We start from the raw sequence: 24562 nt of genomic DNA on the forward strand, positions 1-24562 counted from the left end.
AGTCATATCATTCAGGAAAGAAACCGTTTTCCCTTTTTAGCACATTTTTAATCACTTGTACAGAATTCCCACACTTTCTTGTCTGCAACATCCTGCTTGTCTTGAACAGTAAATCCCAGATGACATGTGGAATCCGACAATTAATCTGGTAGGATAAAATCCAGGGTCAGTCGCTGACCAGAGAAGACACAACGCATGCACACACACACACACACACACACACACACACACACACACACACACACACACACACAGTGAGGCTCCTCAAACGGCTGCTGTGTGACACACACAAAGTATCACCAGGGAGCTTCCTGAATGGAGTCCCTGCCCTTCACTACTGGCTTTGTCAAAGCAGACAACAAACAGCTCTTGTTGTCCAGGACAGTTACTCTCTGACCTGCTAGGGCTGCACCGAAGCCACACACACACACACACACACACACACACACATACACACTTACATGCTGAATATTTCAGGGCACGGGCAGGCTATTTTCAGAGTCCTATCAGTTTCACTCCAAGCAAAGACGTAGTAACTCATTAGAGCCACATTTCTTTAGACATTTGGTCAGGTGGAGATTATATCTTTATGCATTATGGATTATGTTAAATGAGGTGAGGGTTAGAATCATAATGTGGGTGGTTTCTTTCTTCAGATAGAGGACATGTATTGGTACAAAGTCAACCATGCCACACTTTTGGAGGATATACAAGGCTATTTGTTGAACTAAAAAGCCAGTGCTGGATGTGAGCTTTATCAAACAGATAGTTGTGAACGCATTTAGACTGTTTGTTTTATCATAATGTCGTTTTTATTAGATAAAACAGGAATGTTGTGCTAATTTTAAGCCAGATTTTGAACAGAAACCAGCGCAGAAGCACATAGGAGGCTGAGAAAATAGCGTTTCCTCTTTCAAAACCCAACTGAGGCTTTTCATTTGGCAGCCGTTTACTTGTCAGGATCTGATGCAATGAAATGTAATGACTGGACTAACAATGTGCAGGGAGTCACAGGCCGGCCAGCCTAAGATTCACTCCACGAATCCCTGAGGCTTTGCTCTGATAACCTCACAGTCCGACAGGTATCAATGGACGAGCCGTTAACCTTAATCAGATTAGGTCAAATCTGAGTTTAGCTCTTCGCTGCTGCAGTGGGACACTTGGAGCGGTTTTGCACACAGTAACAGTGTTGAATTAAACGATGATTATGATATTAATGATCTCTGTCATTTGGAATTTGCTTTCACACATTTGCAACATTCAGAGAAACAGATTGTGTTTAGTTGCTTGAGTACGCCTAATTAATTTCAAAATAATTCATAGACTCACACACAAACTGTTAATAGACTAATTCTTAATAGCAAAGGCATATTTTGCTTTACATTTATGAGGAATCCTGGAAGATTTTGGACTGTAACATATAACTTGAAATCCACATTTCAGTTAAAAATTGTTTTTCCCTTCACTATTACTCAGCTTCATTAAGGAAGTCATTAAAGCCAGAGTTATTGTGATGTTATTCTTTCAATACTTTCATAAATCATTAAAAAGGGGTCACAAATGTAGGGTTTACATTTTTTTTAAAGGGTTAGTAAATTCCTAATAGCTGTGCACTCTACTTTTTAGGAAAGATTACTCAAGCAAGAGGATCAGTTTTGGACTTTTCATGGGATTTGTTCACAATAAGAAAGATAGATCACTAATCTAAATCAGTGTTGCACAGCAAGTGTGTTTGTCAATGTTCTCTCTTTCATACTGTTTAATAGCTCTGTTGAATTTACCCTGGAGTCTTTGAAAAAACAGTTTGCTTTTTAAAAATCGCTTATTGGAGACAAACAAACTCAAATTATAATTTTGTTTGGTCTGCCCAACTAAGGCTGAGTAATACAGACATAATGTCATTCTCCCCTGTCATTATTCCAGCGGCAGCTTGGGGCTGCAAAGTTGAGACACTAAACTGTACGTTTCACAGAGCATATTAACCATCAGCCTTCTGTGGTCAAGGTACTCCAGTCCTCTCCAGTGAATCTCCCTCATATGAACGAGATATATAATTTCAGTAGAAGCACAGACGAGGAGGAGCAGCAGCAGACGCTGGAAATAATATATATTAATGGCATGTTAAAATGTCATGATTCCCTCAAAGGCTTGTTGGTTAGAAGATCTTGCCAGAGATTACCAGAAAGAACATGAGAAAAAAAACCCGAAGCTGTAATTATATATGGTTCTGGAGAAAAGCCTCTGATTTCATGCACACTTGGCTTTTGAGGTTATTCCTGGAACGCGCCGCTGTACATTAATAAAGTGTTTATGATGTGTGGACCACACCTGCAGGGGTGTGTGCAGCACAGTTAGCGAGGGGAAGCTACTGTGAGTTTTGGCTGCGTTGGAGTCCCTGGCACAACCTGCCACTCTGCTGTGTGCAGCACTTTGCTGTCATGGCCGGACTCAAGTATTGGGTAGAGGAGGATTACAGTTTATTACTTGGTCATAGGCGGTGTAGATTTTAAACGATATATTTGGATACAGTACGTCATTCTCATGCCTTCCACGTCTCTTGAGAGTCACATTGGACGGCTGTGTACGTGGTCAATATTCAGTGCACCCTTCTGACTGAGCAAAAGGCTGGACTCTGAAGTGCAGGTCCTTATTACAGATTTATGAGCCTATTTCAGCCAATGCTGCTCAGAAAAGCTGATTATCTGCACCTCCAGGGAAGTGCTGGAGTGTTAGACACATCTTCATTACTTTAGTCCAATACCATACTGGGCAGCTGATTGGGAAGAGTTGAATGTTTTTTTTCCAAGCCTAAGCTCCTTGACTGATAAGCTTGTTAACTGTATGTGCGGGATCAGGCATGAAGTGGAAGTTGGGAGATTGTAGTAGGCTAATTTATGTATTTTACATTCATTGAATCCCACAACAAGAATGTTGTAATGTTTTTACAGCTGTAAGTAGCAAATTAATGTATTTTTGCAGTGACTTTGTGATGTTGTTACTCTGCATTGTAAGCAACCACAATGGACTGAATTTCACATTATGTATGAGCTCATAACCAGTCAATCACTGATAGTGGCTCCCTTAGGTGTTTGGTGATGTATTTTGATTGGGAATGATGCCTAAAAATCTAAGTTTATGTTCATATCTCCCTGATGATGTCTGTTTTGTGCCTGTAGTTCAATTTCTGAAGAAATAGTGCCAGCAAATTGTTTTAGTATTGCCAAGTGAAAAGGCCATAATATCGACGGTGGTATCAGAGGAATAAGGAATAAATTCATATAGTTAAAGCAAAATTAAAGGAATAGTTTGACATTTTGGAAAATACCTTTATTTGCTCTCTTGCTGAGAGTTTTGAGAAATTTGATACGACTCATGTATGCCTAAGCTACAGCCAGGAGATGATTACCTTAGCTTAGTCAAACTTTTTATATCTTTCTTGTTTAATACGTACAGAAACAGAAGTATAAAAACAACCAACAAAACAAGGCTAGCTGTTAACCCCTGCTTGGTGTTTATGCTAACCTAAGCTAACCTGCTCATTTACAGTTCTAATATGTCAAACTCCTTCATTAGAACTTAATACAAAAATGAAACAGTGGTTTAATGTAATTTTATTTAAAACAATTTAAACATTTTCTAAATATTGCCATATACAGAAGCTAGCTGAATAGCAGCTTCTCTAAGCTTCTGCCTTCTTTTGTACATTTCCTCATTGGTGGACTTTGATCCTGACAAATATTATAAAAACGTCAATTGGCAGAGTTCTTCCAGAGCCAATGAGGGTTTATCTCTTATGACACTTAGGAAGATAAATGTCAGATTTTCACATCCACTCACAATAAAGATTTAAGTTAAAAATCAGCAAAGTGGCCCTTAATTAGCAGGAAGCCTGTGGATCTATGGGTTGTAAGACACACAGTGAAGGAGATGCAATCGCATTGCAATCCGTCCTCGGAGAGGCCACTGGGGAAAATAGTGTGGGTTGACTCTTTCTTCACTCCTACACTGGCTGACTCTGAATACCTTCACTAAGAATGCAGTTTTAACTTGAAAAAAAGAGAAAAGAGTTCACATCCCTCCTGCTCTGAAGTCCCCGTGCTGGCTTCCAGTTCAAAATAGAGCTTTGACATACTTTTCACTTGTTTATAAATCTTGTATTATTGATATACTGCTAGTGAATACTGTATGTAACATGTAGGGTCTGATCTGAGGACAGCTTATCAGTATTCTTTTACTCTTACCAGCAGTGGAAGAAGTATTTAGATCTTTAACTAGTTAGACTGATTTTTTTTCCTCTTCATGCTAATAAATCCCATGAAAATACCAAAATATTGTCTTTGCCAAAGCCAGTTTATTCCTTTGTGCCACAGAGCTCCATTGTTGTCCAAAAGCTATTAAAACCATATCAGTGAGACACCGTTGCAATGGGTAACACGTTCCCTCATTACGATGAACATGATCAGTGTAGTTTATTTTGAATTAACTCCGCATACATTGACCTGCTGCCAGACATACTCATTATGGCACTAATTAACTCAGTAATAGTCCCCCAAAAAATGAACTATTTGCTAATGTTTGACTAATACGACTGTCTTAAGATCTTCTGTAGCAATAAATGGGCTTTGGAGAGGTGGAAAGTATAGAATATAGGATGACGATAGCCTTATATATAGAATAAATAAGCATAAAATAACAAGTTACAAAACATGAGTAAATGTACTTAGTTACTCTGCACCAGAGTTATTTCTTTCGTCACTTACTTATCGTCTTACTTGTATCTTTACCATGTTTTACATGTACAGTAGATACTCACAGTCACATGAGGCCTTGTTCCTGTTTCTCTTCCTGTTCAACAGTTTCATTCCTGTGTTGATGAGTTGTTTGTGTGTTTGAGTTCATAAGAGTCTCATAAAAGTCTATGTTTGTGTCTGCACTGGCTTTAATTAACTGAGATGTAACTATGTTTTTCTTTAAGCTAAAGCATTTTTAGCTGTAATTTGTTTAGTATTAGTTATTATGAAGATTTCCAGTTTAAACATTATATAAATCTTCTTTTTCTTATATAATGCCTTGTGATTGGCCGGTTCTGAGGAATGTATGTGTGTATGTGTTCCTGCTGCACATGAGAAACTCAACATTTCTCTGCCCTCAGTGAAGTATTTTGTTATCCCGTTCACTGGTTCTTCTGCACAGCATGGTTTGGTTTTTTTTCTGGGCTTTTTATGTCTGTGTGCTTTGGACCGTATGTTTGACGGCATTGTGGGCAAAGTTTTATGTCCGAATGTTGTCTCAAGTGTAGCTCATATGCTGTGGTTGCTTGTTTTGGAGGAAACACTCAAAATGTCCGCCATGGGCTTTGAAGAGACTGTTGCAGTAGGATTGCAAGTAGATTCTTTATAAACTTATATTCTGCACGATTGACGTCCATCCTGAGCGCTGATTGGTTGTAATTGCACTGTAATAATGAGAAAATATTGATTTTAGTGCAAGGTAAGAGAATAATTCCACGCATGCTAAGCGGCTATATATGGTCTTGTGTTCGTTTCTAACTCAATTGACTGCAGTTGTCAGCGACTTTCAACTCTTCAACTTCTCCTAATTGACTACAGAAGACAAACGACTGACACTCTGGCTCTCTGGTGCATGCTTGTCTTGCCGTGCTTCGATTTAAACGCGAAGAATTGTTTGGGAATTACATCACTCTGCCTTTCCTGTATGTCTTGCCACATTGACATTCGGTGGTTGTGAATGAGTGGAGACCATTATTAATGCTCCAAAAGCCACAATCCCTTCAGAGGAAACAGGATGCATGCTGCCGCTCTAAAGCCTGTTTCTAACAGGACTTTTTGAGCGTGGACTCGAACACGCCACAGGCTAGGATTAATTGAGCATCCATTCAGCCAAACGGGCCTTGTCAAAACAGATCAATACAGTGAGAGGAAGGTAAGGGTCAAGGAAGAAAGAGGTGGAGGTGAAGAGAGAGCAGGAGAAAGTGCTCAAATAGCAGCTGTGTGTCTCCTGGGTTGCAGGCAGGTACCCAGCCTGGCTCTGACAAGGGGACGGTCTTTCTGCATATTTTTCCCTCTTGTGGCTGGCATTCATCACCAGTAATTGGCTATCTAAAAGGGAGATCATGTTTTGTCCATAATGATTTTCTGTCACCCTTCCTGAATTATGCTGCCTGCCAGTTTGGGAGATATCTGACAGGAGAGCATAAAAGGTTTATACATTTTTAAATAGACGAGCAAGGAATAAGCAAACACGTGAGTACGGAGGCTGTAAAAGACACAAAGAGGCATTTTTCTGCCTCTCCGGAGGTAAAGGTGAATACTGTTTAAGTGTGAATCTCAAGGGCCGCTAAGTAGGACATGCTGTGTGTGGAAATGTGGAGATGAACGCCTCTCAGAGAGCAGAGGCATGGGAAACTGTAGCAGCAATACACAAGCAGGGCACCCACATGCTCACACCAACACTCACACACACAAATACACAAATGACCTACTTGTTTACTTCCTTTCCATTCATAGCAAGCAGAATTTTAATGAATCTGATTTACTGAAAAACAGGCAATTTGTAATTTTGATGCATGCTTTTGTATTTAAGAACCAAACTTAAAGGGGCATTCGTCTGATTTTACAAATTATGGTTATTTTTTTTGTTACAGAGGGTATTACTCTCTCTGTGAATACTGTTGTATAATGTTGTTTGCGGCTCGAGAGAAGCTTTGGAAAAGCTCTGAAAAAATAACCCTGATGATGTCATGGTGATGTAATTAGGGTTTCCTCAGCTTTTTTTAACAAGAAGCTGGAGTTACAGATGAGTGCCGAGGAGTTTGAGAGACGTGTAATTTACCCAACAGAGAGGGATTAACGAAAAGATGCTGTTGGTTGCATTGTGGGAAATGTAGGCTTCTGTGTTTTTGGAGATCAGTACTAAATTGTTGGAACACTCCTTTAAATTCCCCTCTAGCTGCTCCCTGGATCAACTTTCTGGATCAATTTTACATCTGCATGGACAGCATCTCTGGGGTCACCGAGTGTACGAGCCTGAAGACGGGCCTTTAATATCATCTGACATTAATTCTTCTAATGTGCTTTTTTTTTTTAACCAACAGACAGGCAAGGAGGATTTCCCATCACTCACTGAGCCTCTGGCATCGAGTGCACAGTTGTGGATGAGAATATAAAAAGATATATAAATAATGAACTGCCGCAGCCCCAAACAACGTGGGCTGTGTTGCTGCCGGTTGCGTAACTCCAGCAGAATAGTCAGATCTCCCTCATTATTTCTTCCTGAGCTCTCAGTGGGTTAATTCCCCCCCCGCGTTTGTCATCTCCTTCAATTCGAGAAGCAGCAGCCGCCCTCGTCCCTGGGGGGCTGCAGGCAGGCTGGCACTGCCACCACAGCGCCCACGCCGGCATGCAACTGAGGCAGGAAAGCAGGGGCAGACCCGCGTACATCTCCGTGTCAGGGTTCACGGCAGCAGCAGGGAGAATTAGTACCTTGCACATTATGGGTGCCAACCTTGTGGTTTATGTGTTAAAAAACTTGGTGAACCGTGTCTTGACTTGTTCAACTGGGTTACTGAGTGAATGTCATGTTACATAAGGTTGTGTAGGATGTATATGTATGTATAAATCCAAGATGAGTAGGGAAATAAAGCCAGAAGGGCAGCTGAGGGTCAGTCAGTGTGACTAAAGGCATCTGTGTGTACCTCCACAGCCTGTAATTTTCACCCGGGCCTCAGCTGTCAGTGTGGGGAAGTAAGGAGGCTTAATGGGAGTTTATTTTATCATACTGTGCTATTATTGCCTTAATGGCCTCACACATAACCCACCAAGGACCTCGGCACAGTGAACACACACAGGCTGAACTGTCAGGCTCAGCTCAACTAGTGCTACCTAACTCCACTCAGCTGTTTGGATTTACTGTGTGTGTGTTTGTGTTTGTGTGTGTGTGTGTGTGTGTGTGTGTGTAAGCAGACACATGTTCAAGTGTATTGTGAAGCAGATGCTCTTTCGTGTGAATGTAGTTTTGGAAGCTGATCTGTTGTGATGATCATCGGCTCTCTTGGTGGGATTTTCACTCTGGACCAAAGCATCTACTAAATGTTAAAATATATTGATTCACTAACCGTTTAGTCATTTATCAAGTAAAATAGTCAAACATCTGCTGGTTCCAGCTTCTAATCCAACGATTTTCTGCTTCTTGCTGTTTTATATCATCAGGCTCATAGTCAGAAAAAACAAATAACTTAAAGACCTCTCCTTGGATATGTGATTGTGCTAGAGTCAGGGGATCACTTAAGTTATTATAATTCACCATGAGAGGGACATGATGGACCAAGTCCATCCAATAGTTAAGATATCTGACACAGAGCAATGCTGCTAACATGACTAATAAAAATACCAAAAATAAACTATATATTCTATTTTCAGCAAAGTTGAAGACTTACTGCTTTTCTCTGTTTTGAGTTATTGTAGTTTGAGTGTCTGGTTTTGGATTTTAGATCAAACTGAATAAGCAATTTGAAAGAAGACACCTTGTGATCTCGGAAATTGTGATTTCTTTTAACCATTTTTGTACATTTACAACAGTAAATGGATAAATGGAAGAAAAAAAATAGTCAAGAGATAAACTCAATAATAAGATAAAAGTGTTTCCTGTCGTAGCGTCATCCCATTTGAAGATATATAGAGTATAACTGCAGGGATTCCTTCCACGGTGTTATTTTGCTGACACAGTGCACAACAAGGAGTTCCCCCTCGCTGCTGTCTGTTGCTGTTAGTTATAGCCGTGGACAGAAACAGCTTCATCTTCAGGTGTTCACTTCGCCTCTGAGAGTTGTCAGCTCAAGACATTCGCTCCCAGGCTCCAGGCTAACAGTGTATTACCTGTCCGTGTATGTGTGTCTGTAGAGTCCTCTTCTTCATTTCGGCTGCAGACGAATAAGTATTTGATCTCACATGGTGTTATATAAGCCCTAGACAGCTGGTCCTACTTTTAATGCAAACACCCCACGCTCAGCATCTCAGTGAGGGGAGGAGGCAAATAATCTGTGAAATTATGCCCACTGCCTGAGGCCATGGTGGGGTTTTAGCATGTTATTTTTGGCTGTTGGTGCCTCCTTGCCATTATGTCAAGTTCTCACTCTGTCATGACAGCATTTTTTTTTGCGTTATACAGTAGCTTTATATAGAGATGGCATGGAAATCCTTCTGGCTCCCGGCTGTTTTATTTTAGTGTATGTTAAGTACCCGGCCGCGCCATTTAAAACCAACCTGTTTTCCATCTGAATTATTTAAGCTGCACCTTCACATGGACTGCTCTCACATTCACCTTCATGCCCCCCAGGTACTGTACGCTTTACCTGCGTGGCTGGGCAACTAACTGCTGCTAGAGTGAAGTTCAAGCAGGCACTACCAATACCAATATATTAAAGGATAATTTTAATTCCTGCCTTAAATTTGTAGTTTTGGCCATCGTTTCTGTCCGTCATGATCAGTGTTGGGCTGTAAATCCTTACTTAGTAACATATTACAGCAATGTGATTACACTGCAGGGATTAGACTTTAAATTAAATCATATTAAAGTTACTGAATTTACAATCCCCAGTACAATTTGGGGGTCATTTTCTTTGCTGCCTTAGTGGGACTTAGATGAGCATGTTCTAGGACTGCTGGGGGACGTACTAGCTAACTGTCCCCCACTTAGACGAGTTACCTTATTCCAAAAAAGAGGAGAAATGTGACTCCCAGTATCTCAGAAGGTGTCTCACTCATGTGTTTTGTCTTATTAGCCACTAGCAGCTTTGCCAACCATTGGTGGACTCAAAACAACGCTGCAAAAGTGTCCCACTTGCCCCTGTGGTAGATAAAACATGATCAAGTGCCTTCTGGGGTGCTAATCTTTAACCCTAAACCATCAGTGCATCAGTTTTGGTGCAATTTTATGTGTTTATTTTTTGCCCATGTGCTCAGTCCTTTGGGCCAAGCTAAAGATTGCTGTTGATGATCAGTAGATACATCTTAACCGTAGGTAGGTGCTTTTAAAACCACAACGTTTCCTTTTTCTAGTTCTGTGTTAAATATAAAAGTTGTTTAAAGGCTCTTTTGACAGAGATAGGCTGAGTAACAAAAGTAAAATAACAAATTACTTTTTCTGTTGATATAAAGTAGGCCTAATATAATTATTTTTTCAATGAGTAATATGTTATCAGTTAATTGCTTAGGTTTGGGAATGCTCAGACTTTGCTAAAAAGAAGTTTGACAGGGTGAGAGACTCAAGTTACAGGTTCGAACCCCCAGGTTAGCAGATTTGAAATTGAAGGAAAATTGTGAAATTTGAAACTTTTTTTCAGTAGTTTGCTGCTGTACTTGCTGTAGTTATGCGTGCAGATGGATTATCACGTTCAGACCCAATTGCGTGGGTTAGATCGGGGTTCCTCGCTTTTTTGTACCTTTTTTATAATGATAATTTTGTTTAGTTAATGGTTTAGTTAATCTAGCTAAAACTGGTGTGATCATCAAGCCCAATCTGACTTCCTTGTAGCGTAACGTCGTTCTGTTCCCAGATCTCAACAATTAACTCGGTGAGCACAACGTTCATAACTAATAGAAATAATGGTCAAAACTATGAAAGTAAGATCCAAGTTGTAATAAAACTGAATTAACCTTTTATTGACTGTGCTGTTCTTCCCTCCCAGAAGCGTTTGGCTGGAGAGTGATGAATGTCCTGGTATAAACCTTTAACACTATCCACTGTAAAGAGAGACCCAGGAGCTAAACTTAAACATACACTCATATTTTAAACCTGGTATGTTGTGTTTTGACTGCTTGCATACTTTATGTGCTTTTAAAGCTACAGTAAAGGAGGCCACCTCAAAAGTCTTGAGCTAAGCCGGGGGATCATATTCCCTCTCGGAGCTTGGCTTTATTCCACGCTGTGGGTCACGGGGTGATTATCTCTTCCTGTCAGGAATGCTGAGAATTTCCTGCGTTTTCTCCCTCTTCCGGCCTTGTTAGTGGTTTGCGCCTGAACATGTGACAGAGAGCCTGGGCCCGCGCTGGCTCTGATTGACTAGAGAGCTTTCTACAGTATCACTGTTACCTAACGTTCAGCAGGAGCACTGACACAGGCGCTGCCTTAAAGGGCTGTTTTCACAGCTCTCACATCAAGGGGATATGCTGATCGAATGAAGTGTATTCAGTGGGTAAATAATGTGCACCTGCTCTGAGGAGGCTGCAGCTTTGGCCTAATATATCTCTCTCTCCAGGGAGCTTTTGTTAGATAAAACCACTTGTGTGCGCCACCCTTTACCTAGATTTTAGTGAGGCGTATCCCTTATTAACAGAAACGCACGGACGGTCAACTGTTTCTTTACAGTCTGGTTGCTTTAGTGTCGATGTTGTGTTGTTGCAGTTTGTTCAGATCACGTCTCCCGTGCTCTTAATGGCAAATGTTGCACTTTAACCTTTTGCTGTTATTCTCAGGGCTGACGATAGCGGCATTACTATGCAAGGCGAGCTTACTCCAGTCACATTCCTGAGCAAGGACGTTGAAAGCTAAAAGTTTCTGTGCGCTTCAGTTGCGTCAGTCTGTGGAGTTTGTTGATCACTGGTACGCGTGGCTCTTTGCCTCAACATGTGAACATATGCTGCATGTGTGTGCGTTTGCTTGGTCTCCAGCAGCAGTCTACTCTCAGCTATGTTGTTTGTGTCAAAGGGAGAAAGGAAAGCTCTGTTTGTGTAGGGTGGTGGTGCAGGAGGGGGTGGAGTAAGAATCAGACCCAAGTATAGGCTGTCTCGCCACAGTAACTCTCCCCACCCATTCTACGCCCTTCTCTCCACTTCCAAACTCCCTCTCCTTTCTCTCCCTCTCCTTTCTCTCTCTCTCTCTCTCTCTCGCACTCCCACCTGCTTTTTTCGGGGCGAATGTTCGGGGCAGTGGACAAGGGCGGGAAAATGTAGACGGTCTCAAAATGGAGGAAGAATGACATCAAAGTGTTTGAGGCCAACTTCAGGGAAAGTGAGGGAGGACTCAGGGTCCCTCCAAACTGGAAACTTACTATGTTAAAGGGTCCGGTCACTCAAACTACAACCATTTATTTCATTACTAAATAGGGTTTTATTTACCTCTGAGTCCCTGATATTTGACTGTTGACACCCGGTTTGTGGAGCTCAAAGCATTAAAAATGACATTTTAAAAATTAATTACGGCACTGTGACATTTCTTGCTGTTGTCATTTAGGTATGTCTTTCCAATAAGGAATCCCTTATGAAGGGTTTATTTGTCTTAACTTACTTAATTGATGGTCAATAAATCTTTCACTAACGCTTTATACGCCACTAATTAGAGCAACTTTCAGGGTAACAGCTCTGACCGAAGAGTTGTTAAGGGTCAAGTCATGAAGCCTGCTGTTATAAAGGTAGTTAATTAATAATTAATGAAGAACAGAGACCATCACATCTGTATTTAAGCATATAAGTGGTTCACCTGATGAACTATGAGTGCTTCAGAAGATTATTAACTGTTAACTGTTGATTAATCTATTGATTATCTATTGAATTAATCTTTCAGTGTATAAAACATCCAAACATTTCCCCATTTCCTAGAGCCAAATTTAATATATATAATCAACAAAGAGAAAAGCACTGTACTAAATCATTGGTACAGTGGCTCTCAAACTTTTTTACTTATGTACCCACTTTTATATATATATATTTATATTTCAGGCAAGTACGTCCTGACCAGTGTAAAACAGATATAAAGTGTTACAACACAGCGCTGCAATCAGTGTCTGATTTAAAAAAATAACTGAAATTCTTCATTTCAAATGTTTAGGATCCATCTCTAAATTCAGGGAAAACTAGTTTTTTGTCATCATACAGTAACATTAGGTGCTGTAATTGCATTGAACTGCCTCTTTTTGATAAGTTACTCTTTGATAAGAAACATGGGCTTCACTGAGGATGTTTGTCATCCTACAACTACAGTGATCAAACTCTTTAGGTTTATCAAACTCACATTACATTTTTTTATTGAACTAGTTATTTTATGAATCATGCATGACTGATATTTCTTTATATTAACATTTAGAAAAATGTCAAGTACTCCCCGCAGTAATCCAAAGTACCCCAAAGCAGTTGAGAAACAATGCATTAATAAATGATTTATTAACAATAAATACAGCCATTAGACTTATAAGCCTTAATAAAAGCTGCTTTATTGGAAAATGTGTCTATTATACAATGCTGTGAGCACCACAAATTATATTGCCACAAGATAAAGTTTAAAATATTATATATATATATATATATATATATACATATATACTGTATATAAGTCCCTGCGACTTAATGAGACTTCCTCAGCTCTGTGTGTGTGTGTGTGTGTGTGTGTGTGTGTGATTGGTGACCTTGCTCTTATGGGGTTAATGCCTTCAATGTGTGTTGTTTTCCCTCTTCTCTAATCAGATGAAAACCTATTGTGCTTCAACCATTAGCGCCTTGTCTCTATATAACAGTAAGCATTCATGTTTACTCTTTATGTAAATATAGAGTATGTATTTCTAGTTAGAGCACTTTCAGCAGTTTTCTGTACCAGCAGTGAGTGCATCAAGTCTGCGAGGGCAGAACATATCCTTCAGTCGCCACACAGATTATAGTAACACAGCGTGTTGCCTTCCTGTTCCGACTGTATAGCCGTCTTTGTTTACCGAAGTGTTGCTTCTTGGGAACATCTATCGGGGAGGAGGAAGATCCACAGCGAGCTTTGGACTACAAAGACGGAGAGAACAAAGAAGACGAACTGCCCACAGCCTGTCAGATCCAGTTGGAGCTACCCAAGGATAGTTCCAGGCGTCAATCTGAAGGCTCTCAGAACAGGAGCAGGCTGCAAACAGCCTCAGCATGCATGGCTAACTGGGCTGCCTGTGTCACATGGCTGTATGAGCACGTTAACAAGACGGCAGCAAACAGGGACACTATGTGATGGCCGCTCCGGGGCACAAAAATGATGATTCTGAAGTCAGCTTGTGGACACTTCAAAGTCCTAGACAGATTTGGGATTTCCACGCCTGAAAATTACCTTTAAAGCAATTAAACTGGCAGAATTACTTCTTTAGGAACACCTCCAGATAATTACACTGTCAGGTTTTAGCCTTTCTGCCGGAGCTGCCCAAATTTCTATTTTTATCCCCTCATCCTCACCGACAGAAAATATAAAAAATCATAATCCGCGATAGAACATTTATAGAGGCGTACAGACCATTCGAGCCCGCTTGTTTCTCCTCTGTCAGTGTGAAAGTAGGCCATGGACTTCAGAGACAGTGAAGGAGGAATGATGTAACCAGGGACCTATATGTTGTTTTCTCCCTAGAGCTCTGCAGCACTCAGCCACTGATCAGCCCTTCTTGCCAAGCATATGAGCATCTAGGTTTCATTTTTTGTCAAATAATACAAATGGCTTAAAATAGCTGTTTAAAATATACAATCTACTCTATGTGCACAGTGATATCCAGCATTTACCGGACACTAAGGGTCTTTTTAAAGTGAAAGTTATAGGATTTTCTTTCTTCTTCGCCCTCTTTTTTTTATATTTTATGCCACTTTTGCTCACATATATGATATGAATCCGTCTATCTTGCTCTCTCCTTCTTTCTTGATGTTAATTAACTGGACTACCTTCCCAGAAGGCACTCTGATGATGGCTATTTTTGTCCCTGTGCTTCCTATTGCCGATGCCTCACTGTGTTGTACAAAATGCATCTCTGCGCCTTTGTCACAATAATGTGATGATGCATGTGAGACACAGTCTGTCTGCAACTTTGAACATCACCTCTGTTTTCTTCTTCCAGAGGATGCTTTAAATGAGCATAAAGGCATTTACACTGATTGTCACTCAACAGGTGACAATGCGGTGAAATGGCACTAAGATAGCATTTGTTACTTTTCAAATTAGGTTTTTACAAAGAAAACAATAACCTTGTAAAATGTTTTACAAGCAAGATACATTTCTGTGAATTTGTATTAAACTACTTAACAGTACATAAAACAGTATACAATAAACACCGATCAGCCATAACAGTATGACCACCTGGGCACCCTGGTGGACCACATGGACCAACCTTCACTCCCCATGTGCATTAATCTCCTCGGTCGCCCATCACCCAGTCTCTGTTTCGCCACTTTTCCTTCCTTGGGCCACTTTTGATAGGTACTGACCTCTGCAGACCGGGAACACCTCACAAGAGCTGCAGTTTTGGAGATGCTTTGACCCAGTCGTCTAGTCATCACAATTTGGCCCTGTCAAAGTCGCTCAAATGCTCATGCTGCAGATTTTTCCTGCATCTAACACATCAACTTAAGGACAAAATGTTCACTTGCTGCCTAGAATATCCCACCCACTGACCAGATAATCAGTGTTATTCACTTCACCTGTCAGTGCTCATAATGTTATAGCTGATCAGTGTATACTATATGTAATATACTGTATAATAGTATAACACTCCAAAGGGATATTTTTTTTTAACTCAGTACTTTACTTTTGTTACCTTGAGTGCATTTTTCTGATATTACCCAGAGTTACACTTTCATTTCTGTCTTTTGAATATGAAGCTTCAGCCATGTTAGCTTGGATCTGTCCAATGGCCTTCCAGCAGACAAATCTGACAAATGAACACATTGTATTTTGTCGCTTTGTACAAAATCCGACATCTAAAACGGACATTTTGCCATTTTATGGTGTGTTATTAGGGATACTGTACTTTATATTGAACAGACATGATCCTACTCTCTACAATCAGCAAAGAAGAGTAACATTTCAAGATTCTCAATACAGGACTTTTATTCATATTTTTACAGTGTGATATTTTGCTATCTCAGAAAAAGATCTGAATATGCATATGCAAAGCAGCCTGTCCTCACTTTCTTTCTTTCATTATCTCTTCCAGTCTCCCAGTCCAACAGCAGCCTAAAGAAGCACCGGAGCCGGAGCATTTTCAGCCCCTTCTTCTGCTGCTTCCGCAACTACAATGACTACCACGTGGAGCCACCACCCGCCAACAACAAGACACTTTCTCTGCCGCCGCCAGAAGAGAATGGCAGTCCTCCCAAGGTGAATCCTATTTTTCTCTCACATCATACTTGGCCAGAGTTCAATTAAGATACCATTTGCATCCATATGACCAAAAGAAAACCTTTAGGGAATTAGCTAATATGAGACAGAAATCCTAGTTTGACTCGAGGAATCCAGTAACGAGTAACATTTGTTTGGTTTTGCTACAGAGAGCTTGTTAGGGTTTGCCTTTTCCTGCAGAGAGCTGAGGCCGAGGCGCTGTGCAGCCTCGCTGAGCTCCCTCCACAAATTTTTCCAGCTGCTTCAAACCCGCTGAACCCAGAGGTTGTTTACCATCCACTGCTTGAAAATACGGACTCTTCCCATCTTGCATTCTTCGATATCTGCCTACGCACACAACCGCACACACAAAATAACACACAGAGCCCGCTGAGAAGCTCAAAAGACACACACACACACACACACACACACACACACACACACACACACACACACACACACACACACACACACACACACACACACACACACACACACACACACACACACACACACACACACACACACACACACTCTCTCTTTCTGGCTTGCACAAGCTTGCACAAGTCTTACCATATACCCATGGCAACACATGTACGCACACACACATGCACACATACTGCTGCTTCTTTAATCCCCATAAAGTGGGCCTTGTGCGTGTCCGGTGTGATGGATTGCCTGGCACCCACGCCTCCCCCTCTCCTCACACACACTCTGACCAGTGTAGTGAGGATGTGTGAAGCGAACGTTCTGGCCGTGGAAAAGGCGCCAAAACCCCCAAGCTCCTCCACAAACACGGCGTTCTGCTGCCAAGGCAGGCACACTGGGCTATAAATGGAGCAAAATCATATCACATTTCCACTCCTGTTTACCTGTAAATGTCTCTCATTCAGGGGAGGAATGTGTGGCCCCTTACAGGCACTATACATGTGGTCAGTGCTGACCCGCTCCGGACCCCCGCCTCAACAAATGAGTTCCCATTAATTTAGAGTGAACCTAGCGAACCTTGCCATAAAAAGCCTTGTTATAGTGCGGGGCTGATTTTCAAGCTGGGTCCATGCCACAGTCCCTCCCAGCAGTGTACTGTTGCAGGATTTCTGGCCAGCCGTATTTGTTACTATGGCAGCTCTGTTTGTTTTTGAGCGAGTTGTTCTCACTTTTTATCACCGTGTGTACTATACATCCCTTTTCTCTGTCCCTCTCCCTCTTTTTTTACTCCTTCTGCGTTTGTTGATTAGAATATTGATGTTGTCGATTTCTTCCTCGCAAAGATTTTTCACAGTTTTTTTCTTTTGCTTTCCTGCTTCTTCTTCTTGTTCTTCTCCCACCCTGTCTCTCTATCAATCTATTTCTCTTTTTCTCTCTCTCTATCCTGTTTATTTTCTCCAGTGTGACCAGGTCCAGGTCATCCCCATCCCCAGTGTATGTATTATTATCTTTCATTTTTCTTCATCTCGCTCCATCACAGTAACCTCCTCCCTCTGCTTGCTGGGCTTCATCATTCTAGCTGCATGTGGATGTTGACACAGAGGTGATTTTTCTTTGCTCTCAGATGAAATTTTGCGCTTTTCCATTCTGATAATCATACAGTGCTGAAAAGGCATTGCTTTATGCTACTTACCCTCCACTGACAATTGGTAGAAAGAAGTACTCCAGATCCATTCATGATCATATGATTTATTTGCGGCTTTGTTCTGTTTGTCCTGTCTCCCCCGTGTTTCTCTAATCACTGGAACAGAACATAAGATTGATTTTCTTATTAGATCAAATGTATTGGGTCTTACACTAGACCATTACAGCTGCAGTTTGGATCAACGAATGTTCGACTTCTTAAAAACACTTGATTAAATTAGGTATTTCTCTGTATTGAGAAAGATTACATTGTGATTATGTACTCAGTGGTCAATGGACTACTGTTAGTCCATTACAAGTGGCTTGGTTTCAGTGATCTTTTGTCAGACATTTACCAGGGAGGAGGATTTATCGGATCCCTGCGTTTTTTTGTGCTGAAACTGCAGTTCATTTAGCTATTTTGGATTTCTATGTGGTCCTGTGGTTTACTGTAATTTAGGATATTCACACTCACAGCATTACCACATCGCAGCCAAGCTTTAAACTACACCACCCAGCAGACACCTCCCTTCAATGGCAGGAAATGCATGTGGCGATGAGGTCTGCTCTTTTATATATTCCCGGCCGGGAACGGGCGAGGACAACTTAAATAACTTGCGCTGACCTGGACAGGTTACATCTGCGTCACTCTGCAGCGCAACCAAGTATCACAGTCACAGTCACCACATCAAAAGGACCAGAGAAATCAGAAGCTCATCACAAACACATATTATGTAGTTGTAATCAGATAGAAGGTCATTTTTAGGTGTTAATTAGTATATTTGTCATCAGTTATAATCTTCTGCAGCTTTTAGCCTTTATGAGCAGATGGATTGTGCTCAGTCGTCATGAGATTGAGTAAGAAGAACTTAATAAATTAAATTAATAAAAACTGAAGTGTAAGAGCCATTATCATTACCAATTTCAATTTTCACATAATGTAGGACACTTTGATTGCTCCACATTCCTATTATTCTGCCCATATAATCCCTAAAACATATAAAACAATACTGTGTGTATATAGCTTAGTTTATTTAATTGTAAGCATGAAAAAAAACATTTTTTTTACAAACATGGCATTAAAACAGACGTATCACTTACTTTTGTCACCACTGTTTTTAAATAGTAGAACTATTGTAGTCATTTAAGCTGCTTTCTTATATTAACACAAGCTGGATTCTTCCACCGTATACGAAGCACACTAAGAACACACAGTAAGGGATTTATTATTTTAATTAATTAGAAATATGATGTCGGCCTATATTATGTAACGTGACACACTGGAATTTGTGTTGTCCCAACAGACAAACATGTTTCTCAGCATCTGTTTGTTATTTGTCTGCTTCATGGTGATCAAATAAAATGATTTCCATATCAGTAAGTATGGTGTGGTTTCAAGCTATCAGCTTGGAATAGCGCCCCCTGGCTGTGGCTTCGGGTGAAGGGCTTTTTGTTTTGTCACAGTGTGGCTCCCTAGTGAAAATGTCAAGGTCCCAGTCAGTCTTTCTTTATTTGCTCAACCTGCATGTGTAAATCACATTCATCACGGCCTGACAGAATGTCATTCAGTGTCCTTGCTCACAGGGAATCCTTCCTGTGATACATCAGCATGCAGTCCCGTGATAAGACATGATAAATACTGCCAGAAAACACAGATAGATGCAGGAAATGGCATACTGAGCAGTGTGTGTGTGTATGTGTATATGTGTAAGATTGACAGAGTCCTTGCTCCTCACCTCTATATAGATGTGTGTGTGCGCATGAATGCATGGATGTACGTGTGTGTGTGTGAGTGAGTGTGTGTGTGTGTGTGTGTGTGTGTGTGTGTGTGTGTGTGGCCCCCTATGGCCACACCATCTGCCCCGTGCCTGTCTGTAACCCCAGGCCTGCTTAGCAGAGGACACGTGTGTTTTTACTTTTTCCCCCGGACCCTGAAAGCAGCACCATCACAGAGCTCAGTCAACATGAGGTAATACAGAAATATCAGCAGGGACTCGTATAGTGAAACCAGACATACAACCAAAACAACAACAACAGGCTAGACAAGTAGTATTAATACGTAATGGCTTGTGATTTAAATTAATTAGATTAAATATGGTTAGGTTTTTGCATTATTGGTTGAATTATACAAACAATTTGAAGGTTTTTTGACATTTTATAGGCTAAATAATTAAGCAGATTATCAAGAAAACCATGATGGTTTTACTCGCTATTGACAGACATTGTTAATTTGAATCATGTATAGCAGTCAAATATTAATAGAATTATATCTTAATAACTAAAAAATAAAATACTTAGTAACTTAATAATTCCACTCAAAAATTAAATTAACAAAATTAGATATCAATGTCTGATGTGAAGCACAACCATGGAACAGAGCTGACTACATCAAACTTAAGTTTGATTATCAATATCTTATTAATATTGTGATAATGATTTCAGGCCTGGTTCTAATTTAGGTTTTAGCTAATTTTAGCTTTTAGTATGGTTGCGACTGATGATTATTTTCATTATCAATCAATCGGGTATATAAAAATCCAAACCTTGTCAGGAAATACTGAGAATTGAGAAGCTGGAACATAAAAAAAATTACTTATATGATAATTGTTTCTGATTAAGTTTGTGTTGATCAACAAATTGACTGATTAGTCAACTCTAAAGACTAGAAAAATGTGCAACGACTAACATCCAAAGTAAGTATGATACCACCTCATCAGCGTAGTGATATTGTATCTCTCAGTCAAACCTCCCCAGAAGCTCAGCGACACCCTCCTGCAGGTCTTTTACGCTGTTAAGTGTTTCTTTAGTGTCACCCAAAGTGGCCAAGTGATCATCTCCAACACTCTTACTGAGCCATCATCACACCTTCAGTGTGAGTGTGTGTGTGTTTCCCTCTAATGAACCTCTGTTGTAAAGGGTGTGTATTGTCTCTGCAGCCTCCAGCGAAGTTCCTCCTGCCCGAGGCCAGTATAGCAGACTACGGCAAGAACTGTGTGGTGATCGACCTCGATGAAACCCTCGTTCACAGCTCCTTCAAGGTATTTCACCTCCCTATAACGCACACAAACACAATGAAAGTAAACACTGCTGTTCCTTTTTCATCATTTGACTCGTGTCATGCTGTTATTCCACAGCCTAAGAGGGATAATAGGATTACACAGAAATAAATCCTGAAGATGCCATTCTTTGCGCTGAATATGGGTACGATGGTATGATGACAATTAGAATGAGTTGCCACAGAGCTCTGAAGTACACACAATCACAGGAAACTGTGTCCCTGAGCGTATTATGGCTTCTTTCTTTTTTTTGTACACCAGTTACAACAGGAGAAAGCAAAAAGGAGGTCTGTTACGATAACAAGACGTTGGCATGGCAACCAATGCATGTCCGGTAGCACCGTGCAATTGATCAGCATGTCTGTGATTTATCTTTGGCCAATCCAGTTGTTTGGCAGGAGCTACCGACAGTATCGTCTCATGTGTAGTATCTTTAAAATGTCTGATGGGAAATGCTTATTATTTTATCTTTGTTGTTTGTTTTTATCTAATATATTTTGTCAAACACTTTGTAACCTTATTTAGATAAGTGCTATACAAATAAAGTCATTATTATTATTATAAATACATTCATTTTAAAGGCATTTAATCACCAACGATTCATCCTGAAATTTCATTACATTATATTACATTGATTTGGCTTTTATCCAGAGCAACTTACAATAAGTGCATTCAACTGTATGGATACACCCATAATTGCAACACTCATCTTCATCAAAGAAGCTGAACTGTTTCAAGATTTCACGGCAATCCATCCAACAGTTCAGAGATACTGGAACAACTGTTAGCATGACTACCATTTTTGGATCCATGTTTTTATCTGGACAGAAACATATGTAAAAGAAATTGCTTGTTTTCATGCCACCTCTACTTCATTTGACAGTGTATTGTACTGTAGAGGGCAAGTGAAGGTCATAATTCTAATTCAAACCAATGATTTTATTTTTTTCGGCATTTTACATTTTATTTGACTGTGTTTATTTTACAAAATCAACTGTTGTCCCATAAGACTGAATATGTTTATCATGTTGGGTAAGCATCTTCTTGAACTGACAAATATAAGACCTATCTTGGGAGAAATCTGAGAGTGTTAATTTACACCACAAAATTGTATCTCACCATCAAAGGTTCCCTCCACTGACACACCTGGCGCACCTAGTGACCCACTTCAGCTCAGCTCTGCCTCGGCCCCAGCTGATCTTATTACGTCTGTGTGCATTGTGTGTGTACCTGTGGGCCTTTTTGTCCTCAGCGTGAGTGCAGCTCAACGCCAGAGAAGTGTGCAACAAAATAGCTCAGGGTGAAACTGAAGACTCTTTTGTGTTTGCTTTAGTTTTACTCAGCAGTGAAAGGAAACTATTTGTTGATTAAAATAACTGCAGAGGAAGAGAAAAAAAACGACATTTTCAGATGACAAATTAAATTTGCAGTGGAAAGTCAAAGGAGAGAAAAATGCGCACTGTACTGGACCCACCCATTACAGTCACATGCCAGCAGTACGAGACCACACACACACACACACACACGTACGTGCTCACCCACACACAAGGGTGTGTCCAATACTGATGCATGGAATGACTGCGGGATGAATTTCGCAGAAATCTTGGATCTGTTCTAATAGTCTGTTTTATTTTCTCCCCTAAAACAAGTCAGAAACTCACACAGGAACTCTTTTTTCTGCTTTTGATGACACTGAAGTTGCACACCGTACACTCAGTCCAACAAAATGCATTCAGTTCAGAGATCAGTATGTAGTATGAAATGGATTCAGGCAATGCAATAAATGAAAATCAGTTGGGAAAGGAAGAGATTGAAACAGAACTTGACACACAGACGTAGCACTTCAGTTCCGTTCAGAAGCCTGCAGGATTTCCTGTTTTTTTTTTTTTTTTTTAGAAGTGAGGATAGGAGGTAGTTTTGCATCAAAATATACGAGTAACCACTGGAATTAGACAATTAATGTAGAAAAACAACCACAAATGACAGGGGACCTTTCATATAGAGCACAGATGGACATGGACTAAAAAAGAAATGTTACATAACACATCACATACCGTATGCTTTATCCTGTATGTTGCGGATGAAAAGATAATTCCTCCGCCTGCTCTATGATTAGATCCAGTGTGTGTTGGATGTGTTAAAGTGGCTGAATACTGCATATAATAATGATAATAATGATAATAATAATACAATTTATTTATATAACACTTCTCAAAACCAATGTTACAAAGTACTGAAAACAGATACAAACTGAATTACAAAACAAATTGATCCATTAGTAGAAATACACAGTTTATGGCCAAAAGTATGTATTTGATCGTCTCATTACAAAATCATGGACATGAATTGGCTCCACTTTTCTGCCGAATCAACAGGGCTTTGGTACCAGGCTGACAAGACCTTAAATTAGGTCAGGCTCTGATGTGGGCAGTAAGCTCTGGTTCATCTTTGTTGGATGGGGTTGAGGTCAGGAGTCAAACAGAAAAAGTAGGCATTGTTGTGTTGAATCTGTTGCCAAAAAAGTCGGAAGCGCAATAAACTGTTTACCGTAGCACTTTGAAACATTATCATCAAGCTGTAGCGTTAGATTTACTGTGACTGAGAAGAAGGGGCACAGAAGCAAATTACCAAAAACGCACAAATACAAGGACAGAATTAGCCCTCCTCAACCCTGATCAACGATGAATCACAACAAACAACAACAAACTTATTCTTAAGCTATATTGTAAACCTCTAAAACAAACAAAATAAAGGATGAGGCATGAAAGTCAGTCAATAAAAAAAGGAGAATAACAAAAGTCAAACCTAATGATGAAATGTTGCAACACGTATGTATGTAAAAGAAAATCTGGACCATGAAGAACCCAGAAGAAGTTCCCTCCGTCACATCTGTTGAGGTTAACGCAGCTGTCAGTAGAGATCCATAAGACAAACACTCCCCGTTCTTCCTATTTACTTAATCCCTTTCTCTCACACATACACCCCCCCCCTCGCCCTCCTCCTCCATTTCTATATCTCTCGACGTCTTGGATCCCGGCCCATTACAGAGCGGTGCGACGAGCAGCTGTCGTGTGTTCAGTTGTCAGATGATGGAGTGATTCAGCACAAGAGCAATAGGCAGATACCGAGTCTGTCTGTGCATCTCTTCCTCCATCTGTGACTCTCTCTCCTCTTTCTCTTTGTGAAAGTTGGACCAAATGCTGCCTGTTTGTTCTCTCTCCTGCCTGTCACTGGTTTGGCTCATTACTGGTACTGTTTTTAGACAGTTTATTTTTATTTATTTTTTTACATTCTCTGGTGTAAACATTAACCAGAGATGAATATGTTACAAAACGGATCCATAGAAGCACTCACATCTGTTTTTTGGAAAGATCTGAAGACTTTAAATGTGCGTTGACTCACAGAGAAAACCAAACATCTCTAGTACAGTAGGTCTATTGTTCCACTGTCACCACCATAATGGTTGTATTAGACAGATTATACAGGTGACAAGTGGAAGGTCAAAGTGCTGTGTTTAGTATTCCTGCAGCAAACACTCCCTCTGTTGGAAGGTATGTGCTAACTGTAGGTTGATGCCTGAAGGCAGGTAGCGATGAATATACACTTACAGCACAATCATTAGGGATGTGGGTATGTTTATATCTGAGGACAGCTCGTTCAGAGCTCATTAAAGAAGTGGGTTTATGGAAACAGGAGTGCAACCTTTTAAAACCTGAAGTCTGCCCTAAAAACTTTACTTTAGGTAGCATACAAACATGAAGTTGTAAACAGTTACATTT

At 40.4% G+C, this 24562-nt stretch overlaps 1 protein-coding gene across 2 annotated transcripts in view; it reads left to right on the forward strand.

Annotated features, from left to right (window-relative positions):
- The window catches only part of ctdspla (CTD (carboxy-terminal domain, RNA polymerase II, polypeptide A) small phosphatase-like a), a 31616-nt gene that overhangs the window by 1978 nt on the left and 5076 nt on the right, over positions 1-24562 (forward strand). Inside the window, exons 2-4 of one of the 2 annotated variants that reach the window (XM_051410961.1) lie at positions 15953-16116; positions 17506-17538; positions 20664-20765. In XM_051410961.1, the coding sequence (XP_051266921.1) occupies positions 15953-16116; positions 17506-17538; positions 20664-20765 (299 nt within the window). The remainder of the gene's footprint in view (positions 1-15952; positions 16117-17505; positions 17539-20663; positions 20766-24562) is intronic. The other variant, XM_051410962.1, reaches the window with a different exon arrangement.

The sequence above is a fragment of the Dicentrarchus labrax genome, unplaced genomic scaffold (genome assembly GCF_905237075.1).
Source record: "Dicentrarchus labrax unplaced genomic scaffold, dlabrax2021, whole genome shotgun sequence".
Classification (NCBI taxonomy): Eukaryota; Metazoa; Chordata; class Actinopteri; family Moronidae; genus Dicentrarchus; species Dicentrarchus labrax.